General features: G+C 39.1%; 1 protein-coding gene across 1 annotated transcript in view; it reads right to left on the reverse strand.

Moving 5' to 3' along the window:
* Nucleotides 1–21,112, reverse strand: part of CERS6 (ceramide synthase 6) — a 325,522-nt gene that overhangs the window by 79,254 nt on the left and 225,156 nt on the right. The window contains exons 6-7 of the mRNA XM_017859910.1: nucleotides 6,876–6,925; nucleotides 2,907–2,999 (exon numbers count right to left, since the gene is read on the reverse strand). Of these exons, the coding sequence (XP_017715399.1) occupies nucleotides 2,907–2,999; nucleotides 6,876–6,925 (143 nt within the window). The remainder of the gene's footprint in view (nucleotides 1–2,906; nucleotides 3,000–6,875; nucleotides 6,926–21,112) is intronic.

Below are 21,112 nucleotides of genomic sequence, written 5' to 3' on the forward strand. Positions count from 1 at the left end.
CCTGCTGGCTCATTGCAAAGCCATGTTCCCCATGTGATGAGAAAGCTCAAGCTAGTGGAGGGACTTGGTAACTTTTGGTACAGCAACATCTTACTAGGACTAGGCTTCTGGAAGCCAAGGACAGCTATTCTTGCTTTTGACTCTGGATGGCACCTCTAGTTCTCACTAAGCAAGAGAAGGACCGATAAAATGGCAAAGAGCTGTGAAAGGCTTACTACCTGTAATGTCAGGAGCATGGCAAGGCAAGGATTATGTATGTGTCTAATCCAAGAGTGAATCACAGGGCTCTGCTTGGTAAGCCTAGCCTCTAATTCATTCCCATATTACATGGCCTTGAGAAACTTACATAAACTCACTCTGTGCGTCAATTTTCCCAAGTTTAAAAAAAAAAAAAGAAGAAGAACGTTCTAGCTCTCTGTTGTATAAGTGTTTTATGTGACTACCTGGACAAAAGGTCTCCTCAAAAAAGAAAATAAAATGCAACATGAGCCTTGCACAGTACCTGGCACATAGAAAATAATCAGTCTACATGTATTGACACTACATGACCAAAGAAGGCTCCCTCATGTAGGACAGAACAGACTCACTTGACATACCATCACTAAAGAGTCTGTAAATGATTTCAGAAACCAACTCGGAGTATTGGGTGCAATGAGTAAAGGAACCACAAATTATGGGTGTCAAAGAGTCATCTGTTATGATCAAGCTCGCCTTGACAGGGACCACCTACTTCTTCTGAGAATCAGTTGGTATATACCATATTAAGGGCCTTGTAGCCATACAACCAGAAAAGACAGCTTTTTGCCAGCCAAGTAAGCCACTGCTGTAGGATGGCAGAAGGAGCATATGTGGGGAAGGGGACTTGGGTAGTAGGCCCATAGACTCTTAAACGCTTTTCAGCTGCCACTTGGATACCAGTTTGCAACTTAGCAGATTACTGATTTAACCAAGAGATGATACATTACAGTATTGTGCTCCATTATAACATAAAGGAACTGATTTCGCTTATTCATTTACCCTCAACTTACTGATCCCCACGATGAGCAGCTACACTGATAGTCGTGGGGGTGCAAAGGTGAACATATCTTGCTTGCTGGGGACTAAATGCTTGTGTCCTCCTCAAATATATATATTGAAACTCTAACCCCCAAAGTGATAGTATTAAGACATGGGGCCTTTTGGCAGAAGCCCTTGTGAATGGGACTCATGCCCTTATAAAGGAGGCCTCAAAGAGCTGTCTTGCCCCTTCCACCATGAGAGGACAGAGTGAGGTTGTCATCTATGAGAAAGTGGGTTGTTGCTAGACACTGAATCTGCTGGTGCTTTGATCTTGGGTATCTCACCTTCCAGAACTGTGAGAAATAGATTTTATAAGCTACTCAGTCAATCTGGCATTTTGTTATATTAGCTCAATTGGATTAAGACATTGCGTTTTATCCTCCAAGTATTTGAACTTTGTCTTGAAGGTTTTAGAAACATAATTCTTAGGCAGCAGATAAACAAGAATGACTACTTAGATAGGAAGACTGTTTAAGAGACTACATAACAGAGTGGGCAAAAGGAGCGGGAACTGTACATTTGTCAGTGATATTAAGGAAGAAGGTACACGGAGTGGCAAAAACAAGAGCAAAGGAAAACGTCCTGGCTGACATGACTGTGGTTCTAAGGGTTACTGGAGGAAGAACAAGACTAGAAGACCATGTCTTCAGTCAGGAGCACTTTGCATGTAAGGCTTAATTTCCTCATTCATAAAATAAGCATAAATAATAAAATAATCAAACTGGACCTTTGATTTGTTGTCAGGAGTAAATGATATAATGTACAAAAATAACACAATGTACGTTGTGTATCCCTTACCCCAAACGCTTGGGATTAGAAGTGTTTTGAACTTTGGATTTCTTTGGATTTTGGAATGTTTGGATTATACTTACAGATTTGCATCCCTAATATAAAAATCTGAAATGCAAAATGCTCCAATGAGCATTTATTTACTTTGAGCATCATGTTAACACTCAAAAAGTATCAAATTTCAGAGCCTTTTGGATTTTCAGATTTAGGGATGTTCAACCAGTACTATCATCTGTGACCTTAGATGTGGAAGTATGGACCCAGAGATAATGTGGGGCAGAAGAGAAACATTTCAGAATTAATGGGATGTAGGTTATGGTTGGAAGTGTCAGGAAGTATAAACTCAATCATCCAGGGAGATGGCATCCTGTAACTCAGGTCCAGAACTCTGGTGCACCCAAATATGTAGGGCACGGGGCATTAAGACAAAGGACAGCAAGGTGACTTTGAAGGATTGATCCAAATATGGTGTCACAGAAAAACAAGTAGTAAAGAGCTAGAAGTGCCCATTCTGTCCAGAAGCTGGTAGGATGAAAACCAGAATAATGGATTTAACATGTAAGGGGTCACACAAAAGCAATTCCAGTGGAGGGAATACGTGGAAACCAGACCACAGTTCATTGAGGAATGCTGCATTTCCGAGACATATTTTGACACTGGATAACCCTGCAATTGGGGAATTAATTCCGTAGGGTTGAAACACTGAGACTTTACTCTCTCCCAGGAGCTACAAATAGAATTTTTGTTTTTTATTTAATTTGGAGAACAGAGGACTTGGGAATTAGACTGAGAGAAAATTATTTCTATGGGGATTCACTGCTACATTATTACATGGAGAAAAGAAGGCTGAGCTTTAGGGGATGAGTGAAGAAATAATAGAAACAAAATACAAAACAGCACAAACAAAAACAGAGAACTTTCTGTAATAATGCAGCAGGTCGTATTAACCTAGGGCTGCCAGGAGAACAGGGGTGAGTGCCTTTGAGAGTCTACACCCACCTGCTAAGGGCCATTAAAGATGCATGTTTGCAAGCACTTTACGACATAACTGCTCTTACCTTTCTTTTGATATCAGTGAACTGCGAAAACATTAAAGACCAATAAAACGACAGCTCCAGGATGTAATAGTAGTGAAGGTCAGTTGTGAGTGGCTGAAGGTGAAAGAAAAAAGGAATTATTAATAGTTAATAGGGAACCCAATTTGTATCCCAGACATCTCAAGTTCACTGCTCAAAAGTAACATGGTCTTGCACCTGCACAAAGGCAGTTTCTGTCCTATTCTCTTTGTAGATGATGGGGCTTTGAGGATAACTTTCATCCACAGCTTGATGACATTACTCTCATTTCATCTCCGACTCAAAAAGCATTAATTAGCATGAACATTTGGGACTCCATTCATTATTCAGTTTAACAATAGCATTTATGATTCTTTGTCACAAGTATCTGCAAGATTCCTTAAGCAACCTGAAAAAAAATTCTAATACAGACAAAGAATAACCCTGGACAACTGCTGCGAGTACAGGGACAAGACAGTAAGTGATAGGAACTAGAATACTATACGGGTCACTGAGGCGTAGATTTAAGTTCCGCATTAATCAGAAAGTTTTTTTTTGTTGTTGTTATCAGAAAAGTTCAGTACATTTCAAATATCAAAAGAATTATTCAAAATATTTACTGAAAGATCAGAGGGACAGGAAGGCTGCCAGGAGATAACAGACTAGGCACCCAGCCAAGATACCAGATCATGTCTCAGCTCCACAGCTTAGCAGGTATAAAACTTGGGTCTTAGTTTAGTGATACCTGCTTTAACTGCCTCAGAGGCTCAGGGTTGGGAGGAGGCTCAGAGAGGCAGTGGAAGTCAGGAATATTTATTTTGCACACAATTCCACTAAAAACAAGAGAGTTTTCAGAAAACATTTTGATGAGTTGTTTTAATTGTTATATTGAGTTGTAATGATATGTCTTGCTTTATCAAAATGAATGAAAAACATTTGAAGTTCATCACACAAACAAGTCCATACCCCCATACACAAGACGATACCATATATGGTAAATATAATTGAAATGTAAATGCTTTGTACACCAATAGTAGCATAATGAATGACAATCAGAAGAAGCTGGCACTCACCCACTCTATGCATGGGAATCACGGATAAGTTGTCCTGCATAGGTCTTTGACAACAAAATACACAATGGGACAGGATACTCCAACCAGCAATCCTAAAGTCTAAATGACAATGAGCCCTGCTGTGGACTGAAAGTTTGTGTTCCTCTAACATTCATATGATGAAGCCTAATCCCAATGTGACAGTATTTGGAGGCAGGGCCTTTGGGAGGTAATTAGGTCATCAGAGTGGATCCCTCATGAATAGGGTTAGTACCCTTATAAGAAGGGACATGATCTCTTAGCGTATTCTCTTCTAGCAGCCTGAATGGAGACAAGCATCAATTCAGCAACTCCCTGAAGAGAATCCATTTCCCACTGAACTGTCCTTGTAAAACTTGAAGGCATTAATGATGAAGGATGGATATTCAGGGCAGATGGATAGCTGCAATAAAGTTTAGAAAATCGGGCCCTGGTTCAGGACCCTTTGAGCCAAGGGTAAATTTTAGTTTTAATGAGATTCTCTTACTTCCACCACCTGGGGAAAGGCCCAGAGGAATTATAAGGGCAAGTCAGAGAGCATCTGGAAACCGCAGAGTTCATAGAGAGCATCCCATTATAATAATTACTATGTCCAAGGAGTGCTTTGCAGTTGATAATGCTCACTCACATGTTAATTTCTTTGGTTCTCATAAAAATCCTATAAAATTAGTACTATAATTCTAGACCTAGATTGTATAGTTGACAGGAAATTGCTGTCAGTTAATTCAGGTTAAGAGGCTAAGGCTAGGTCTCATAGCTAGTGAGGCCCCATGACCACCAGCTAGGGTATCTCATGTCCAACTTGTGCTTCTTATGCCAAGCTGGACAAGGTTCAACTGAATGCAGCTTCACATTATTTTAAACTTAGAATATACACATGTATATGAAATTATTTAATATGTAACAAATAACATGCGTACTTATATAAAGTAAGTGTATCCTTAATAAAACTGAAGTAGACCACTACTTTTTCACCTAAATGTCTGTTCAATTATCTATTTAACATATATGCTAAAGATATAATAAATATGTTTCATAAGCATGTCTTTAAAAGTGCCCTTAAGGATAGCGACTGACTTGGAACAGCAAGTTGGAACTTGGAACACCAAGTTCCAAATATTGACAAGCATGTCAATATTTACATAGACATGCTTACACACAAAGTACTATAATTGCAAACATAATAATTGCATGTTGTTTAATTCCACCCCCCCACACACAAAGAAATCAGCTAATATTCTTTATTACTATATGGCATTTTCAAAGATGCACCGTTCCCATGAGAGACCGTGAATTTGTCCTGCATTTTGGGGACTATATGCTGAATCATACAGAAAACAATCTTGATCTGAGTCCTCACAGATAGCACCTTGCCTTCCATACTAGTGGTGTTTCCTGTTTTTAAAAAAATTAATATCTCCCAGACCCTCACACTTTCATGTTGAATCTACAGTGCTGTGAAACCCTCTGCAGCTACAGTATAGGCCATAGCTCTAGCAACTCATTTTCTCAGAAATAAGCAATTTCTCAGCTCCAGCCATGAACACGACAGTTATTCTGGACTAAATTATAGTTAGAAAGAAGAGTAGGGATTACATTTCATTTGGCATTTGTATGTACTTTTATAAACAGAAATGTAGACATACATGGATTTTGCCACTCACTATACCATTACAGGACACAAAGAGCCTTATGTGACAATGTTCCAAGTACGGTAAACAGCAGTTGGGCCTGAGAATTACAACTGTGTAAAATAAGCTATTGGTTTCACCATTGCTTTAGTCTCTATCAAATATCCTCTGAATGTTCAGCTCTCTTGCCATGTTCTATTGCTTATTTATAGTATTTTCTAATGTGAATAAACCACTCGAAAGAGATGAAAATGCCAACTGGAATTCAATTTCAATGTGTCCTTAACGTTGAACTAGCTCAAGGAGTATCCAGTGCCAGTCCCCACCCTCTGCCGTGACACTGCGTGTAACAAAGAAGACACAGGGCAGGCCTGCTCCCCATAAGCCTGTGCATGCCCCAAAGACCAAACACCTCAACAGACAATCCAAAGAAACCTCAGACAAAAAACCTGAAGTTGCTCATTATAATGTATAATATGTCTCTTCAAAATACCTAGCTGCATTTGCTTCTCTTACATAACATATCCCAACTGAACACAGAGTTCTAGAAATTTCCCAGCTAGAAACTTTTAGACAAGTCCCAGCTTTTTTAACTGATCTGGGGACCACAACAACACATCCTTATATCACTGAATTCATGGAAAGATGCAAAGGTGTGCCAGTGGACAGAGATCTAAAATGCTTCCTTTCTGGAATATGATTTTAATCTCACTTTCAATGATGCTGCTTTTAGTTTCAGAAATAATCCTCCCACACGTCATAGTACAAGCCCATTTTTCTGCATTCAAGGAAATGGTGCTTGATTTACATATTTGGAGACTGCTTCTAAGCCACAAAGTGAACTGAACTCAGTGTACCTGCTCCAGCCTCACACTTGATCTTTCCCACTTGCTGTTGAGGCAGGTCTGTGCTATGTCAACAGGACCCCAGACTTACCTCAGTGATTAGAAGCAGATCAGCTGTTAGGAGCAGGAATTTTCCACCTGTTGAACTGATTGATCCTATTCCCTTGTAAATGTACTTTCCAAGCTGACTCCATCTGCTAGGGCAATCGGGCCTTGATTCTGAACTTCACTAAGAATAATGCACGAATTACTATCCTCACTAGATTATGTCCAGCACTGATCAGCGGCAGTGGGGCCAAGAATGAAGGGGGTTGCCCAATCTGTTGGGGCCTGTCTGAGACCATGAAATTGACCTAAGGTAGATACTTTATGTGTGTAAAAACCCAGACAATAATGCCTCCTTACCTGATAGGGGTAGTTGTACCAGCAGTGCCTTGTATTCCACAACCAGGGGTCTGCAAAATGACAAAAAATATTTTACATATTTTAGAACATGGATAAGAGCATAAAAAAGGTTTACAATAGGCTCTTGCTCTAATATTTTTGGATTTCAATAATTTACCTGTGTGGGAATTGAAGAACTTTAAAACAGCTAGGCATAGGATATTAAAGCAACTAGTATCATACAATATATTCTCTCTTGGTAATCTAAACTCAACTGGTAGTATTTTAGGCTGCTTCTGGGATGCAGTCCCAGCTGGTATTTCTTCTATTTTGCTGGTCACTTAGACATATTCCTGCTACATAAGCAGCCTCAACAGCAGGGCCCTGCAGGGGTCTCACAGAAACCAGATGTAAATCCTCCATCTCACTCTTACCTATAAACACTGATGACAGTTAGCATAAACTGCCCCGAAACTCCTCAGACTCAATGTTTACCAAGCGACATTATTCATGCCTTGACCAGGGTTCAGTGACATCCAGGTATACTTCTTATTTCAGCAGGACACTTAAGACTAACCCTCACAGCACATGCCAACTCCTGACCTGTGATCCAGGTCTTTTTATGACAAAATAATCATTCTTAATTTGAGGGCAATTACTTGTCTTATGACACAGTATAATTAGGAAAATCGAAGTGTACACACAGATTCCAAACATTTGTAATAATCAAGGAGGGGTTGGTATGAATTCAAACAGACAGCTGAATTATCCAATAAGACCAGCACAAACTTTCTCAGGGTTTCAAAATAATTTCAAAAAAAGTATTAACGTTATAATTCTTTTGCATCCCTTGTCCACAGCTGTCAGCACTTTCTGATATACATCTATATACATTTGATATACATCTATATGTTTCTTACAATTTATCTGCCAACATCTTCATCAGCCCTGTGTCATAGGAATGAGGACAATTAGCTTCAGGTGGCTAATATCTGCTGAGTCCTTATGTCGTATATACTTTTAAAGGCTCCTACACATATTAACTCATTTAATCCTTATAGTGGCTACTAGTATTTTTCTTATTTTATAGATAGGTAAATGGAGACCCCAAGTCTGTGAATAACTACCTAGGTTCAATAGCTAGGCAGTGCCAAAGTTGAAGATCAAACTCAGATTCCCTGATCCCAAACCCAAACATAACCACTGTGCACCCTGTCTCTGAGTCTGATCAAACTAAACCCAATCTCAAAGGAGGGAACCAGATTCCTATACAAAGCCATGCACTGCCCTAAACCTAACTACGTTCCAGAATCTTTACATTTCCCTTTCATTCAAGCACTATTCATTTTCTTTCTGAGATCTTAACTTGGCTCCTGATTTTGCCTTTTGCTCCCTGTTCAACACTGTCTGTATCATGCAATCTCACTGCACTTAACTTCCTGAGTGTCTGAGTTGTCTGTCTGTCTCCTCCATTGCTCTCATCTACAACATCGATGTTCATTATTGACCTCACAGAGTGATTGTGAAGATCAAACGAGGTAGTGTGCATAAAACTACCTGGGAGGCTTACTGTGTTTTTATAGTTAAGTCAGCAATATGTGTCCATTTAGGAAGATGTAAAAAATAAAGAATAAAAAGTAAAAATAATTTAAATTTTCATCACCATTAACATTTTGATGTATGACCCATTTTTGGTCTTTTGTTCCTATGTAATATAGTTATAAACATGATACAGATCAATTTACTTTTAAATACCCATACACATGCAGGTTTTAAAAAATGTGGCTACAACACAGCAACATCTATTTTAAAGTACAAATATTAGTTATTGCCATTCTTTCTGATAAAGTTATCTCCTCAATTGAAAGTCCTTGAAGGAAAGTTATGTCATATGCATGTTTATCCTCTCACCATAGACTTCCAAGTTCACAGTTCAGCACTCATCTACTGAATGCTAATGAAAAGGAATACAGAATGGAAAGGCAAGGCCTCGTGTTCATCTAAATTTATCAGTCCCAAGACCATTGGGCATGTGTGTGCTTGCCCCTAAGGATGCAGCAGTCATCTCTGCCACTGTGGCCATCCTTTCCAGTGACAGGCAGGAGGGCAAGGTGTAACTCACAATGATCCAGAAAAATCTGTCGTTCAGAACTTCCCTTCCTTTGTGAGCTTCTTGGCTGATCAGTCTTCTAAAACCCAGGCTTTTCTCTGTGTGAATCAGATGTGCATCCCCTAGACCTGTTTTCACTGCATGCCCAATGCCTGACTGAACTGCAGAAACAGCGAATAAGTGTCTGCCTCTCTTCGGGCTCCTATGCACTGGAGGCAGGGGCACAGGCCTGGATACCATGAATCTGATGAAGCTATCAGGGCCCAACGTCAGCTCACAAGTTTTCTGGCCAATCATTTAAGACTATACTCTTTCACACAGAATGCATGTTCACATACACCCCTCACTCTGACAACATCAGGTATTTATATCACTTTCTATATGCACAGCACATTTTTCTGGGATCTTAAGTCATACCCCCCAAACACTGTGAGACAGTAGAACAAATATCTTTCCCAATTTATAGATAAGAAAACCGAAGTCCATGAATTGATTCTCCTGATTTCTTATAGCTCAACACTGGTGTATGAATCTGGATTGGCTGTTTATAATTTAGGCATAACTTCTCCTTCTTTTTTTTGATGTAGTCTCATTCTGTCACCAGGCTGGAGTACAGTGGTGCAATCTCAGCTCACTGCAACCTCTGCCTCCCGCATTCAAATGATTCTCCTGCCTCAGCCTCCCGAGTGGCTGGGACAACAGGTGTGCACCACCATGCCCAGCTAATTTTTGTATTTTTAGTAGAAACGGGGTTTTGCCGTGTTGGCCAGGCTGGTCTCAAACCCCTGATTTCAGGTGATCCACCCGCCTCGGCCTCCCAAAGTGCTGGGATTACAGGCATGAGCCACTGCGCCTGGACCCAATTTAGGCATAACTTCTTTAAGTTGATACTATAAAGTTGACATTTATCTACTTTCTCCATTCATAAAAATTTTCCAGTTTTTTAGAATCATTTCCACATTCATTTGATGTCAAAATCCATATATTCTATCACACAAATTATAGGACAGTAATGTAATTAAGAACTTAAAAAGATGAAATATTTAGACATCATAGAGGAATGGTGATTAAAAATGCAGTAAAACCCTCAATTTAGAAAGTTAGGCCTAGCATCTCCCTAACTAATGATAAAAGCTCTGTACCTAGGAGGTTGCATGGCAAGTCAAGCACATTTTCCAGAAACAGAATGCCTTCTTCACATGACGCTACAACATCAAGGAAGGTTATCAAGGTTGGAAAATCTGAAATCAAATTTTGGGTCAGTCGTGGTGGCTCACACCTGTAATTCCAACACTTTGGGAGGATGACGTGGGAGAACTGCTTGAGCCCAGGAGCTCAAGACCGGCCTGGGCAACACAGTGGGACCTCATCTCTACAAATAATATGGAAATTAGCTGGGCGTAGTGGCATGTGCCTATAGTCCCAGCTACTCAGAAGGCTGAGGTAGGAGGACTGCTTGAGCCTGGTGGGGGCCAAGGCTGCAATAAGCCATGATTGTGCCAGGCATTGTAGCCTGGGCAACAGAATGAGATCCTGTCTCAGAAAATAAATGTTGTTACAATAACCTGTGGTTCACATTATTCCTTCTCACATATGTACACTTAAATCATGTCATAAAACATTTCACAGATTTAAAGTATTTTATACGTGTCATCTCATTTAATTCTGATAACATTGTAAGCAATCAAGATAACATCACCAGCAGAGGCCAGCAGATACCATTAAAGATTTACAAAGAACATGCCAGCTCAGAGCTTCACCAACTGTTAAAACACAGGCTGAGGTCTGGGCTTGGGGATGAAATTCTGCATTTCTAAAGCTCTCCATTGATGCTGATGCTGTTAGGCCATGGACCACATTTTGCCAGTAGTAAGGTACTAGGGAAAAGTAAGAAGGGTGATTCCATCTTTTTGGTATTTACCATGTGTGAGGCATCTTGCTAAACACTTTGTTATGATATTTCACAATTCAATATAGATAAATGAATTAATGAATTATTTCTAATCTTTGTGAGAACCATTTGAAGCAGAAGAACCACTGATAGTAAATGGTGCTTACTAGCTATTAAATTACCCGTCAACTAATTTCAATTTAAGAAGACTTATAAAACATCTGAATAAGACTAAGACAGGCCATATCATAGTGGAAGAGAAATTACCTCTAACTCTCTCAATCTAAGCCACAATGTATAACGGGATTTTTCATTAGATTAAAATGTGCCTCTTCTCCCAGACACATCAATTGAGACATAACTCAGCAGCAAGCATATCCATCAATAACAGATTCCCTTGGGAGGCATCTATGGCTGTTCTTACCCTGAGCAAACCTGATCCTGGCACCAGGATAGGAGTCAGAAGCGCTGGTGCAGGTCAAGCCTTCATCGACATTTTTACCATACACATAATAATTGAGTGCCATTTATTCTATGATTTTTTTTTTAAGAGAAGGGTAAAGAAGCATCTTTAAGGGTCAGTAAATCTGCTCTTTCATCCAGTTTCTTCTTTTACTGGCTGCATGACAGAGGTTTCATTGTGAACAGAAGTCAGAAAAACAGGTAAGGTCTGAAACTTAACTTTATCATCTGCAATTATCATGTTAGTGCAAGCCTAAAGAAATAGAGATTTTGAAGCAAGGACCAGAGAAAAGGATATCTGATTAACCAGGCAAGTGGTCAGTGGTTAAACAGAAACATACATATACATATATATATGCTTTTCTCCCTCCAAGTATCAGTAGGTACCTGCAGCTGAAGAAACAGTAGTTTCTTTGAATTAATAACTATTTTGATTTAACAAAAGAATATGAATCATAAAACATATTAAAAACATTTTGTTGCCTCATCAAAAATGTAAAAGGTGTGTGGGTATTTACTTGAAGTCAGCACACTGAGGCAAATTTCATCTTTTGCTCTTTCCATGAAAACTCTTACCTAGCTTTCACAAAGCCCAGCTGATGCAACAAGGAGTCAAGGAACATAGTCTAACAGACGTTTGTTCTCTATGTAGTTGGATTATGTTTAAAACTACCAAAAATCTACATTCTTAAACTACTTGGACAATACTTCCACTAAAACTACTCTGAGAAAACACTCACTGAGTTATATTCAAACCTTATACCTTTTGCTTACATTGAGGATTTACTGTAAGAAACAAACAAAAGAAAAACGCTTCCATGAATTTATACTGGAAACGTTCACCCTAAGTCCAATGTGTAAGTTCCACAGGACATTTTTGCTTCAAAATTTAGTCCAAGGCAGGATGAAATACTTCCTTTCTGTTAATGCTTAGCATGTTTCTTTGTGCCAAGTGATAATTATGTTTCCCCATTGTTATTAATACCTTTCCACCCTGGTTTTGAGAAGCTGAGATCTAATTCTAAAGCTCAGTCATAGCAAGTGTGATCTGTGATTGCCTCTCAACATCCTTGCTTATTTCTCTTTTCATGTGTAACTTTAAATGTTCAATATCTACATTGATAATTTGTTACCCAAATATTGAAGATTCTTTTAAGAAACAACTGTGTAATTAATTTAAATGAATGTAAATCAAATCAATTTGAGATGATAATCTACAATTTTAATTGAATACACATTATAAAATAACTCGGAATACAAAGAAACATTTCACATTTTGTGAGTTTACAAAGATATAAATAAATTGTGTTTGGGATGAAAAGAATGAAGCCAGAAGTCTCTCAGCCTGAAGAAATTCCTGATTAGTGGTGAGCAGCCGAGAGCACTCCCAGAATGCAAGAGGTGCCCTTTCCTCCTTTCCTAGGACAGTAGACATGTTACTATAAATCTACCAAGCACATCAGTAACCCCTCCCTAGAGGCCTATGGCATCTGCATTAGCCTTGAAAGCTCTCCTGATGTGGAAATGTAATTTGGACTTGACCCCACGGCATTACATAAAGATAGCCTTTCATATTGATCAGGCTTTAAAAAGGATGCTAGTCCTCTAGACCCGATCTAGCATGTGCCTTTACCACATTCTGCAATCAATTTAGTAAGTAACTTTCAGATCTGTGAAGTACATATAGGTAGAAAGAGTTTTTTGGAGATGGGCACTGAGGTCACAGGATTTCCAAGAGAGTTCTATCACAGAAAGAAGTAGATGGAAAATGTGAGTGGCATTTCCATGGCTTCTTAAGCCTTTCAGCCAATAGTTCTCAACTTCTGCCTCTGTTCAGCTGAGGGGCTCCACAGGCATCTAACAGTCACCATGGCACACTATGCACACTACAGCTCAGGGTAAGAACGCCATAGTTCTCAAGAGTCGGGGGATATGGCACTTGAAAGACCACCTCTTCCATTTGTTCTGATGTGAACTCTCCTCTTCACCCAGCAAGAATCACTGCCAAGTAGAAGAGACCAATGAATTCCATGTTTAGAACAGGAATTAGGAAGAAAGAGACCAGGTATAGAAAAGAGAAGATGAATGAAAATGAGGTAGAAAGACCTAGAGGGAGGGAAATGGTGAGAATGTCAACACACGGGGAGAGAGATGTGCAGGCCAATGTAGAATTTGAGAATGAAGCCAGTGAGAATGGCCATTAAGAAGCACAAAATTAGTCAAAGGACATTTTAGAGAAATGGTTGATAACATGAGACAAAGGATTACTATTTCTAATATGTAAACAGCTCATAAAAAGTGATTAAAACATTTAAATATCCAATGAGAAAAATGGGAAGAAGATACAAACAGGCAACACATCAAACAAAAACATGTGACCAAAAGCACATGTACAAATTACAGATTAAAACTAGACAGAATTTTCTATCTGAGAGTCTGGCAAATATTTAAAAAGGTTCATACCCAAAGGTCACTTATATACTTATAGGAAAACCAATACTCTGCAAACTGGAATAACCTTTCTAAAGGGTAATTTGGTAACATATATCAAGAGTCTTTAAAAAGTACATATCTTTGACCCAGCATTTATTGTAAAAAATTAACTAGACCCATATGTAAAGGTATTGATACATAGATATCTATAATTCTATTTACAATAAAATTAAAACATATCCTTGACCTAGCACTTATTTTAAAAAAATTAACTAGACCCATATGTAAAGGCATTTATACATAGATATCCATTATAATTCTTTTTATAACAAAAATTAAAATAAATCGGATTGTTCAATAAAACAGGTTGACATTTTCTTACTTTGAGATTCTCTAGAAAGAGACACTGAGATAAAGACCTGGATGCAAGCTGCTTTGGAGAAAGTAAGATAGACAAAGTTGAAAAACCAATACAATTTTCAGGAATGAGCTGGTTACTGCTGCAGGCAACTGCATAGGGAGCCCCTGCAGAACCACTCAGCATGGATCTTGTAACTGTCTCAACATGGGACAGGGATGCTGCGGCATTTACCCACCAACTCCCACCCCCCATTGTGAGAGCTGTAGTATTAACTCCCCCATTTTTCTAGGTTGTATCTTCCTGTGTCTCGGTGACCTTCACAGCTCTGGAGAAAGCAGAAATATGGCCCAGCTTGTATGTCATGTGGCATACTGTCAAGGGTGCATGCCACTGCTCACTACCCCTGTGCTAAAACCAGATGAGCTATGAAAATGTTAACAGGCACATTCATGTTTTAAGTTAAGATCCAGTTACAAGAAGGTATAGAGTGTACTTTACGTTTAAAGTAGATATATATTTAGACACACACACTAAAAATGCCTGGCAATATATTTACCTAAAATTGCTTAATAATTATTGAGTAATAATTATTTCAGGGGCTTTTTATTTTTTTCTTATGTTCATATATTACTATTAAATTACATATTGTCATAGCTATGATTTTCTGCAATGAATAAGTCTTATCTGGATAATAAAAGCCAAGTTTATGTAGTTTTAACAGGTCTTATTTAAAAAAAACACACTGGCAAACTAAAACTAGAACTACCATATGATTCAGCAAACCAACTACTGGGTATACATCCAAAGGAGAGAAAATCAGTATGTTAAAGAGATATCTGCATTCCCATGTTTATTGCAGCACTATTCACAATAGCCAAGATATGGAATCAACAGATGAATAGATTTAAAAAATGGTATGTATATACAATGAAATACTATTCAGTCATATAAAGGAATGAAATCCTGCCATTTGTAGCAATATGAATGAGTTTGGAGCACATTACTTTTAAGTGAAATAAGCCAGGCACAGAAAGACAAGTACCTCAGGTTCTCACTCATATGTAGAAGCTAAAAAAGTTGGTCTCATAGAAGTAGAGAGTAGAATAGTGGTACTAGGGGATGGGCAGAGTAGGGGGAAGGGGTTAGCCAGAAGCTGGTTAGTGGATACAAAATATAGCTAGAAAGGAAGAACAGTCCTAGTGCTCCACAGCATTGTTGGGCACCTATAGCTAACAATTTATTATGTATTTTCAAATAGCTGGAAGAGTGGGTTTTGAATGTTCCCAACACAAATAAATAATGCATGTCTGAGGCAACAGATGTGCTAATTACGCTAGTTTCACATTTATGCATTATATACACGTACTGAACTATCACACTGTACCCCAAAAATATGTAAAATTATATGTCAATTAAAAATAATAAAAGCGAGAATGAAAATAGTTTTAAAAACCCAAATTTGCTCTATATTTATACACAACGTTAATAGTATTAATAATACATTGCCACCCTCAAATTATTCAATAATTCTAATTAACTTTAATAGCTAGCACAGGATATAGCTGCCTTTAGAGTATTTATATGTTGACAGTGATATTTCAAGTACAAACAAGTCATTAATAATTCTAAATTCCCAATTAAGAGAAAGTAGAATGAGAGAAATAAGATGAGCAAATAACATAGAATAAAACCTTGCACTCATTACAGTGATAATCAACCATTCTGCCACCCACCCAACTTGCTCTCACCTTCCAAGATCCCCATCAGTCCCTTCCTTACTACTTCTCAACCCATTTGTCCAGGCCTTAATCTGTTTGTGCTATTACTGCACGCTTCTCATTCACACATTGTTTCAAGTATTAACTGAGTGCCTGCCATGCATCAGGCACTGGGCTGGGCATGAAGATGCAATGGACAAGCTCACCATTCTCAGGGACTAACCATCTCCTGGGTAACCAAAACAATTACATTACGTGTTATAGCAGGAATAAACAGAAGTGATAAGGACATAGTACATAAAAAGACACTTGGTCCACTTTGTGCTACTATAACAGAATATCACAGACTAATTTATAAAGAACAGAAATTTATTCCTCATAGTTCTGGAGGCTGTTAGTCCAAGATCCCTTGATTGGGATTTGGTCTTGTGAGGGCCTTCTTGCAGCATCCTCACATGACAGAATGCTGAAGGGCAAGCTACCCAAAGGCTGTGTGAAGCCTCTTTTATAAGGACCGAAATCCCATTAAGGAGGAAGGAGCCCTCATGGCCTAATCTCTTCTTGCAGGTCCCACCTCTTAATATTATCACGTGGCAACAACTGAACTCTGGAGGGGACACATTCAAATCACAGCAGCCTTGGAGGGTGGGTCGGAGGGCAAGGCTCCATGAGGAGGGGCCCAGCAGTTATAGACAGAGGACAAACAGAATGTAGTCAGTGAGAAGATGGAGGAAGGGAATCGCAAGATGGAGGGAAGAACCTGTGCTTTCTTATAGCTTATGGACCAAGTCATATCCCCAACATCACCATTTTTCCTTATCATCCCTTTCCTTGCATTATTCTCCAGATAAAAAAAGTTCAAATGCCTCCTCCCCATTTCCAGCTAAGAAGGTGAGATGACTGTGCCTGGCTTTCCAGGCTCCTGCCTGCTTGGCAGACCACCATGACCATGCACGAGTAAGTCCACTCTTCCCAGCCAACAACCCCTGCCCTCCCCAGGCCAACTTCCTTGTGTTCTATTCATTCCTATCTCCTTGCCAGAACTACTCAGACCCCTCTGTCTTCCTGCCTGCTGCCCAATCTTCCAGGCTCTAGTTTGCTGGCTTTCTGCCTCCAAAAATGTTTTTAAGCATTAGTGAGTCTTTCTCTGCATAGAACTCCAGACTCTTTGAAAATGCCGTAGTTCATAAATTACTTCCAATGTTTAAGAAGTGCCTATCATGTTTCCCTGTGGTTTCATCCTCATAGGTATTGATTTTCTGAATTAATCATCAACATTTAAAAAGACTTCTAAGCACACAGGAGGCTGCAGGTTATCGGATATTGCTCATAAATAAGAACAATGTGGATCAGTGGAAAGAGGCAAGTAATGAAAGAGTAAACTAGTATTTATTGGCCCCTTTCCTGATATCAGGCACAACGTAAGTCCCACTTGTAGTTTCAGGCATTGCTGTATGAGATGCTCATCGTGAACCTCCTAAACACTATAAAATAGAGAATTGACAGCAATGGCCAATGACCCAAATCCAAGCCTCTCTGAACCACGTCCTATCTGTGTATGAGCGAGGTATTAATCTCCCTGAACAAGATTTTCAAATAAACTGTTTTTCATGACTAAGATACAGTTTTGTCAAACAGAAAAAGAGATTACGAGTGGAAGTCACAGATGAGAAAGAGAGAAAAGATGGGGATTTCTATTTTAACATCCCCTAATAGACACATCTGGATATACATACGCTGTCTTCAATTTTTAATTGACACATTATAATTGTACATACTTATGGAGTACAATTTGATGTTTTAACACATGTAGATATTGGATAATGACCAAATTAGGGTAGTTCACATATCCATTACCTCATGCATGTAATCATTTCTTTGTGGTGAAACCATTCAATAGCCTCTTCTATTTTGTAATATACAATATCCTACTGTTAAGCACAGTTGTCCTACTTTGCAATAATGCCCCAGAACTTATTCCCCCATCTAACTGTAACTTTATACCTGTTGACAAACATCTCCCCACCCTCCCTCCCCAGTCTCTGGTAACTACTGTTGTAATCCCTGCTTCTGTGATAACTTTCTAAAATAGATCCCACACGAATAAGATCATACAGAATTTGTCTTTCTGTATTTGGCGTATTTCGCTTAACATGATGTCCTCCAGGTTCATCCACATTGCTACAAATGACAGGATTTTATTCTTTTTCATGGCCAAATAGTATTCCATTGTGAATATATGCCACATTTTCTTTATCCATTCATTCAATGGACACTGAGGTTAATTCCATGTTTTGGCTATTTTGAATGTTGCTGCAATAAACATGGGAGTGCAGATATCTCTTTGACATACTGATTTCCTTCCCTTTGAATACATACCCAGTAGTGGGATTGCTGGATAGGATCTCTTTACTTTTAATCCTTTGAAAACATCAATTATTCCAAGGAGTTGATGCATATTGTCATTCCAATTAGTGACTAATACAAAGGTCTGTCTAAAGAGCCTGTGTGTTCCTCCCAGGGATTTACGAGGGCTTCTGGAGCCATGCCACCTCCTCAAGGCTCCCAACTCCCACTAAGAATGAAGAGCTGGTAATAAAAGTGTAATTACCATGTACAGACAGGTCTTCTCATTCCCATATGAACAACTACTCAGGGGGGAAAGTAACATATTATGAAGGTAGAGGACATGTGAAAATAAGACAATGGACTTAAAACAATAAAGCAAAATCTTGCTCTTCCCTTGTTCCAAGGTAATGGGTTTTTCAGCTGGAAGTCTGACGATCCAGCCAGACAGTGCTTCTCAGCCTCCTTGCACTAGGAAGCAGGCATGCTTCCTCCACATTTCCCTTTCCAACCAGTGGGAGCTCAGATGAGGCAGGAATCTTGCTCCCAGTAGGCCTGACAGTACCTCAGGCAGCGATTCACGAAGGGCCATCTGCAGATTTTTGAGGGTCCCTGAATCCAATTTAGGATAGTATGAAGCCAAAACTCTTCATAACAATAGTAAGACATTTGCTTTTGTCACTGTTGATATTTGTACTGATGGTAAAAAAGCAATGGTGCCGTCACACTGTCTTCCACAATGGTTGAACTAATTTACACTCCCACCAACAGTGTAAAAGCATTCCTATTTCTCCACATCCTCTCCAGCATCTGTTGTTTCCTGACTTTTTAACGATCGCCATCCTAACTGACGTGAGATGGTATCTCATTGTGGTTTTGATTTGCACTTCTCTAATGATTAGTGATGATGAGATTTTTTTCATATGTTTGTTGGCTGCATAAATGTCTTCTTTTGAAAAGTTGTCTGTTCATATCCTTTGCCCACTTTCTGATGGGTTTGTTTATTTTCTTGTAAATATACCCAAAGGATTATAAATCATTCCACTATAAAGACACATGGCTGGGCGCGGTTGCTCATGCCTGTAATCCCAGCACTTTGGGAGGCCGAGATGGGCGAACACCTGAGGTCAGGAGTTTGATACCAGCCTGACCAACACAGAGAAACCCTGTCTCTACTAAAAATACAAAAATTAGCCAGGCATGGTGGTGCATGCCTATAATCTCAGCTACTCGGGAGGCTGAGGTAGGAGAATCACTTGAACCTGGGAGGAGGAGGTTGCGGTGAGCTGAGATCGCACCATTGCACTCCAGCCTGGGCAACAAGAGTGAAACTCTTGTAATAAATAAATAAATAAATAAAGACACATGCACACATATGTTTACTGCAGCACTATTCACAATAGCAAAGCCTTGGAGCTAACCCTAATGCCCATCAATGTTAGACTGGATAAAGAAAATGTGGCACATATATACCATGGAATACTATGCAGTATAAAAGAGTGAGTTCATGTCCTTTGCAGGGACATGGATGACGCTAGAAACCATCATTCTCAGCAAACTAACACAGGAACAGAAAACCAAACACTGCATGTTCTCACTCATAAGTGGGAGTTGAACAATGAGAACACATGGGCAGAGGGAGGGGAAAATCACACACCAGGGCCTATTGGGGGGCGGGGGGACAAGAGGAGGGACGGCATTAGGAGAAATACCTAATGTAGATGATGGGTTGATGGGTGGAGCAAACCACCATGCACATGTGTACCTATGTAACAAACCTGCACATTCTGCACATGTATCCCAGAACTTAAAGTATAATTAAAAAAAAAAAATCTCCAAAAAATCCCCCCAAAAAACAAAGCAATGATGAGTAAAACTGCCGGAGGCTTAGGAGGAAACAAGACAGTAGCACCAAACTCTACTAGCGGACACTGTCTTCTTCACTAGCAGACAGCTGGGATTAGAAGGAAAAAGTTTCACTGAAGACTATCCTTGATGAAGCATAAAAGTCATTAACTTCATTAAACCTCTACCCTCGAGTAAACATCCAGATGATGGAACGAGAAGTACACATGAAGCACTTCTGGGGTAAAAAACAGGGAAGAAACTTGTGTGATTCTCATTTGAGTTGCAGGCTGAACTAGGCACTTTTTCATAGAGGGCCATTTTGATACAAAAGTATGACTGACAAGGTGTGGTTATTCTGAATTAAGTACTTGTAGACATTTTCTCAAAAATGGACAAAGAGAGCCTGTCACTTAAACAAAATCAAATTACAGTATGTGCTGCCAATGATAAAATTCAAGCTTTTAAGTGAATATTGTTAGTATTTTGGAAAACATGTATAGTCCACTATGAACCTTACATCTTCCCAATAGCTAAAATTTTCTGAGGGGATCAATAAAACATTAACAAATGTGAGTTTTTAATATTCCATAATGACATGTGTAAACACTTGTAAGACTGCCATACCTCAGTGGACCAGTAATTTCCAAATGACCAATGCATGCTAAAAAACCATGTATGGGTGAAACAGCCATTCAAAGGAAAAGATGGATTAATAGATGTTAACATTAACTGTGTATAAAAAGTCCACTGACATTAACAAAAGACTACTTGTTGAGTTTTGCTATAGGATCAAAGAAGAATATTTACAGTTTTCTGGAAAACACATTAAGATACACCTACCTTTCCCAACTATGTATCTTTAAGTTCAGGTTTTCTTCACGTACTTCAACCAAAACAACACATCACAACAGACTGAATGCAGAAATAGGAATGAGAATCCAGCTGTCTTCTACTAAACCATATATTAAGGAGAACTGCAAAAATTTCTAATTTTTTGTTTTTTTATGGTTATTTTGGCCGAGTGCAGTGGCTCATGCCTGCAATCCCTGCACTTTAGGAGGCCGAGGCGGGCAGATCACAAGGTCAAGA

Source organism: Rhinopithecus bieti, unplaced genomic scaffold (genome assembly GCF_001698545.2).
Source record: "Rhinopithecus bieti isolate Rb0 unplaced genomic scaffold, ASM169854v2 scaffold_52879, whole genome shotgun sequence".
Classification (NCBI taxonomy): domain Eukaryota; kingdom Metazoa; phylum Chordata; class Mammalia; order Primates; family Cercopithecidae; genus Rhinopithecus; species Rhinopithecus bieti.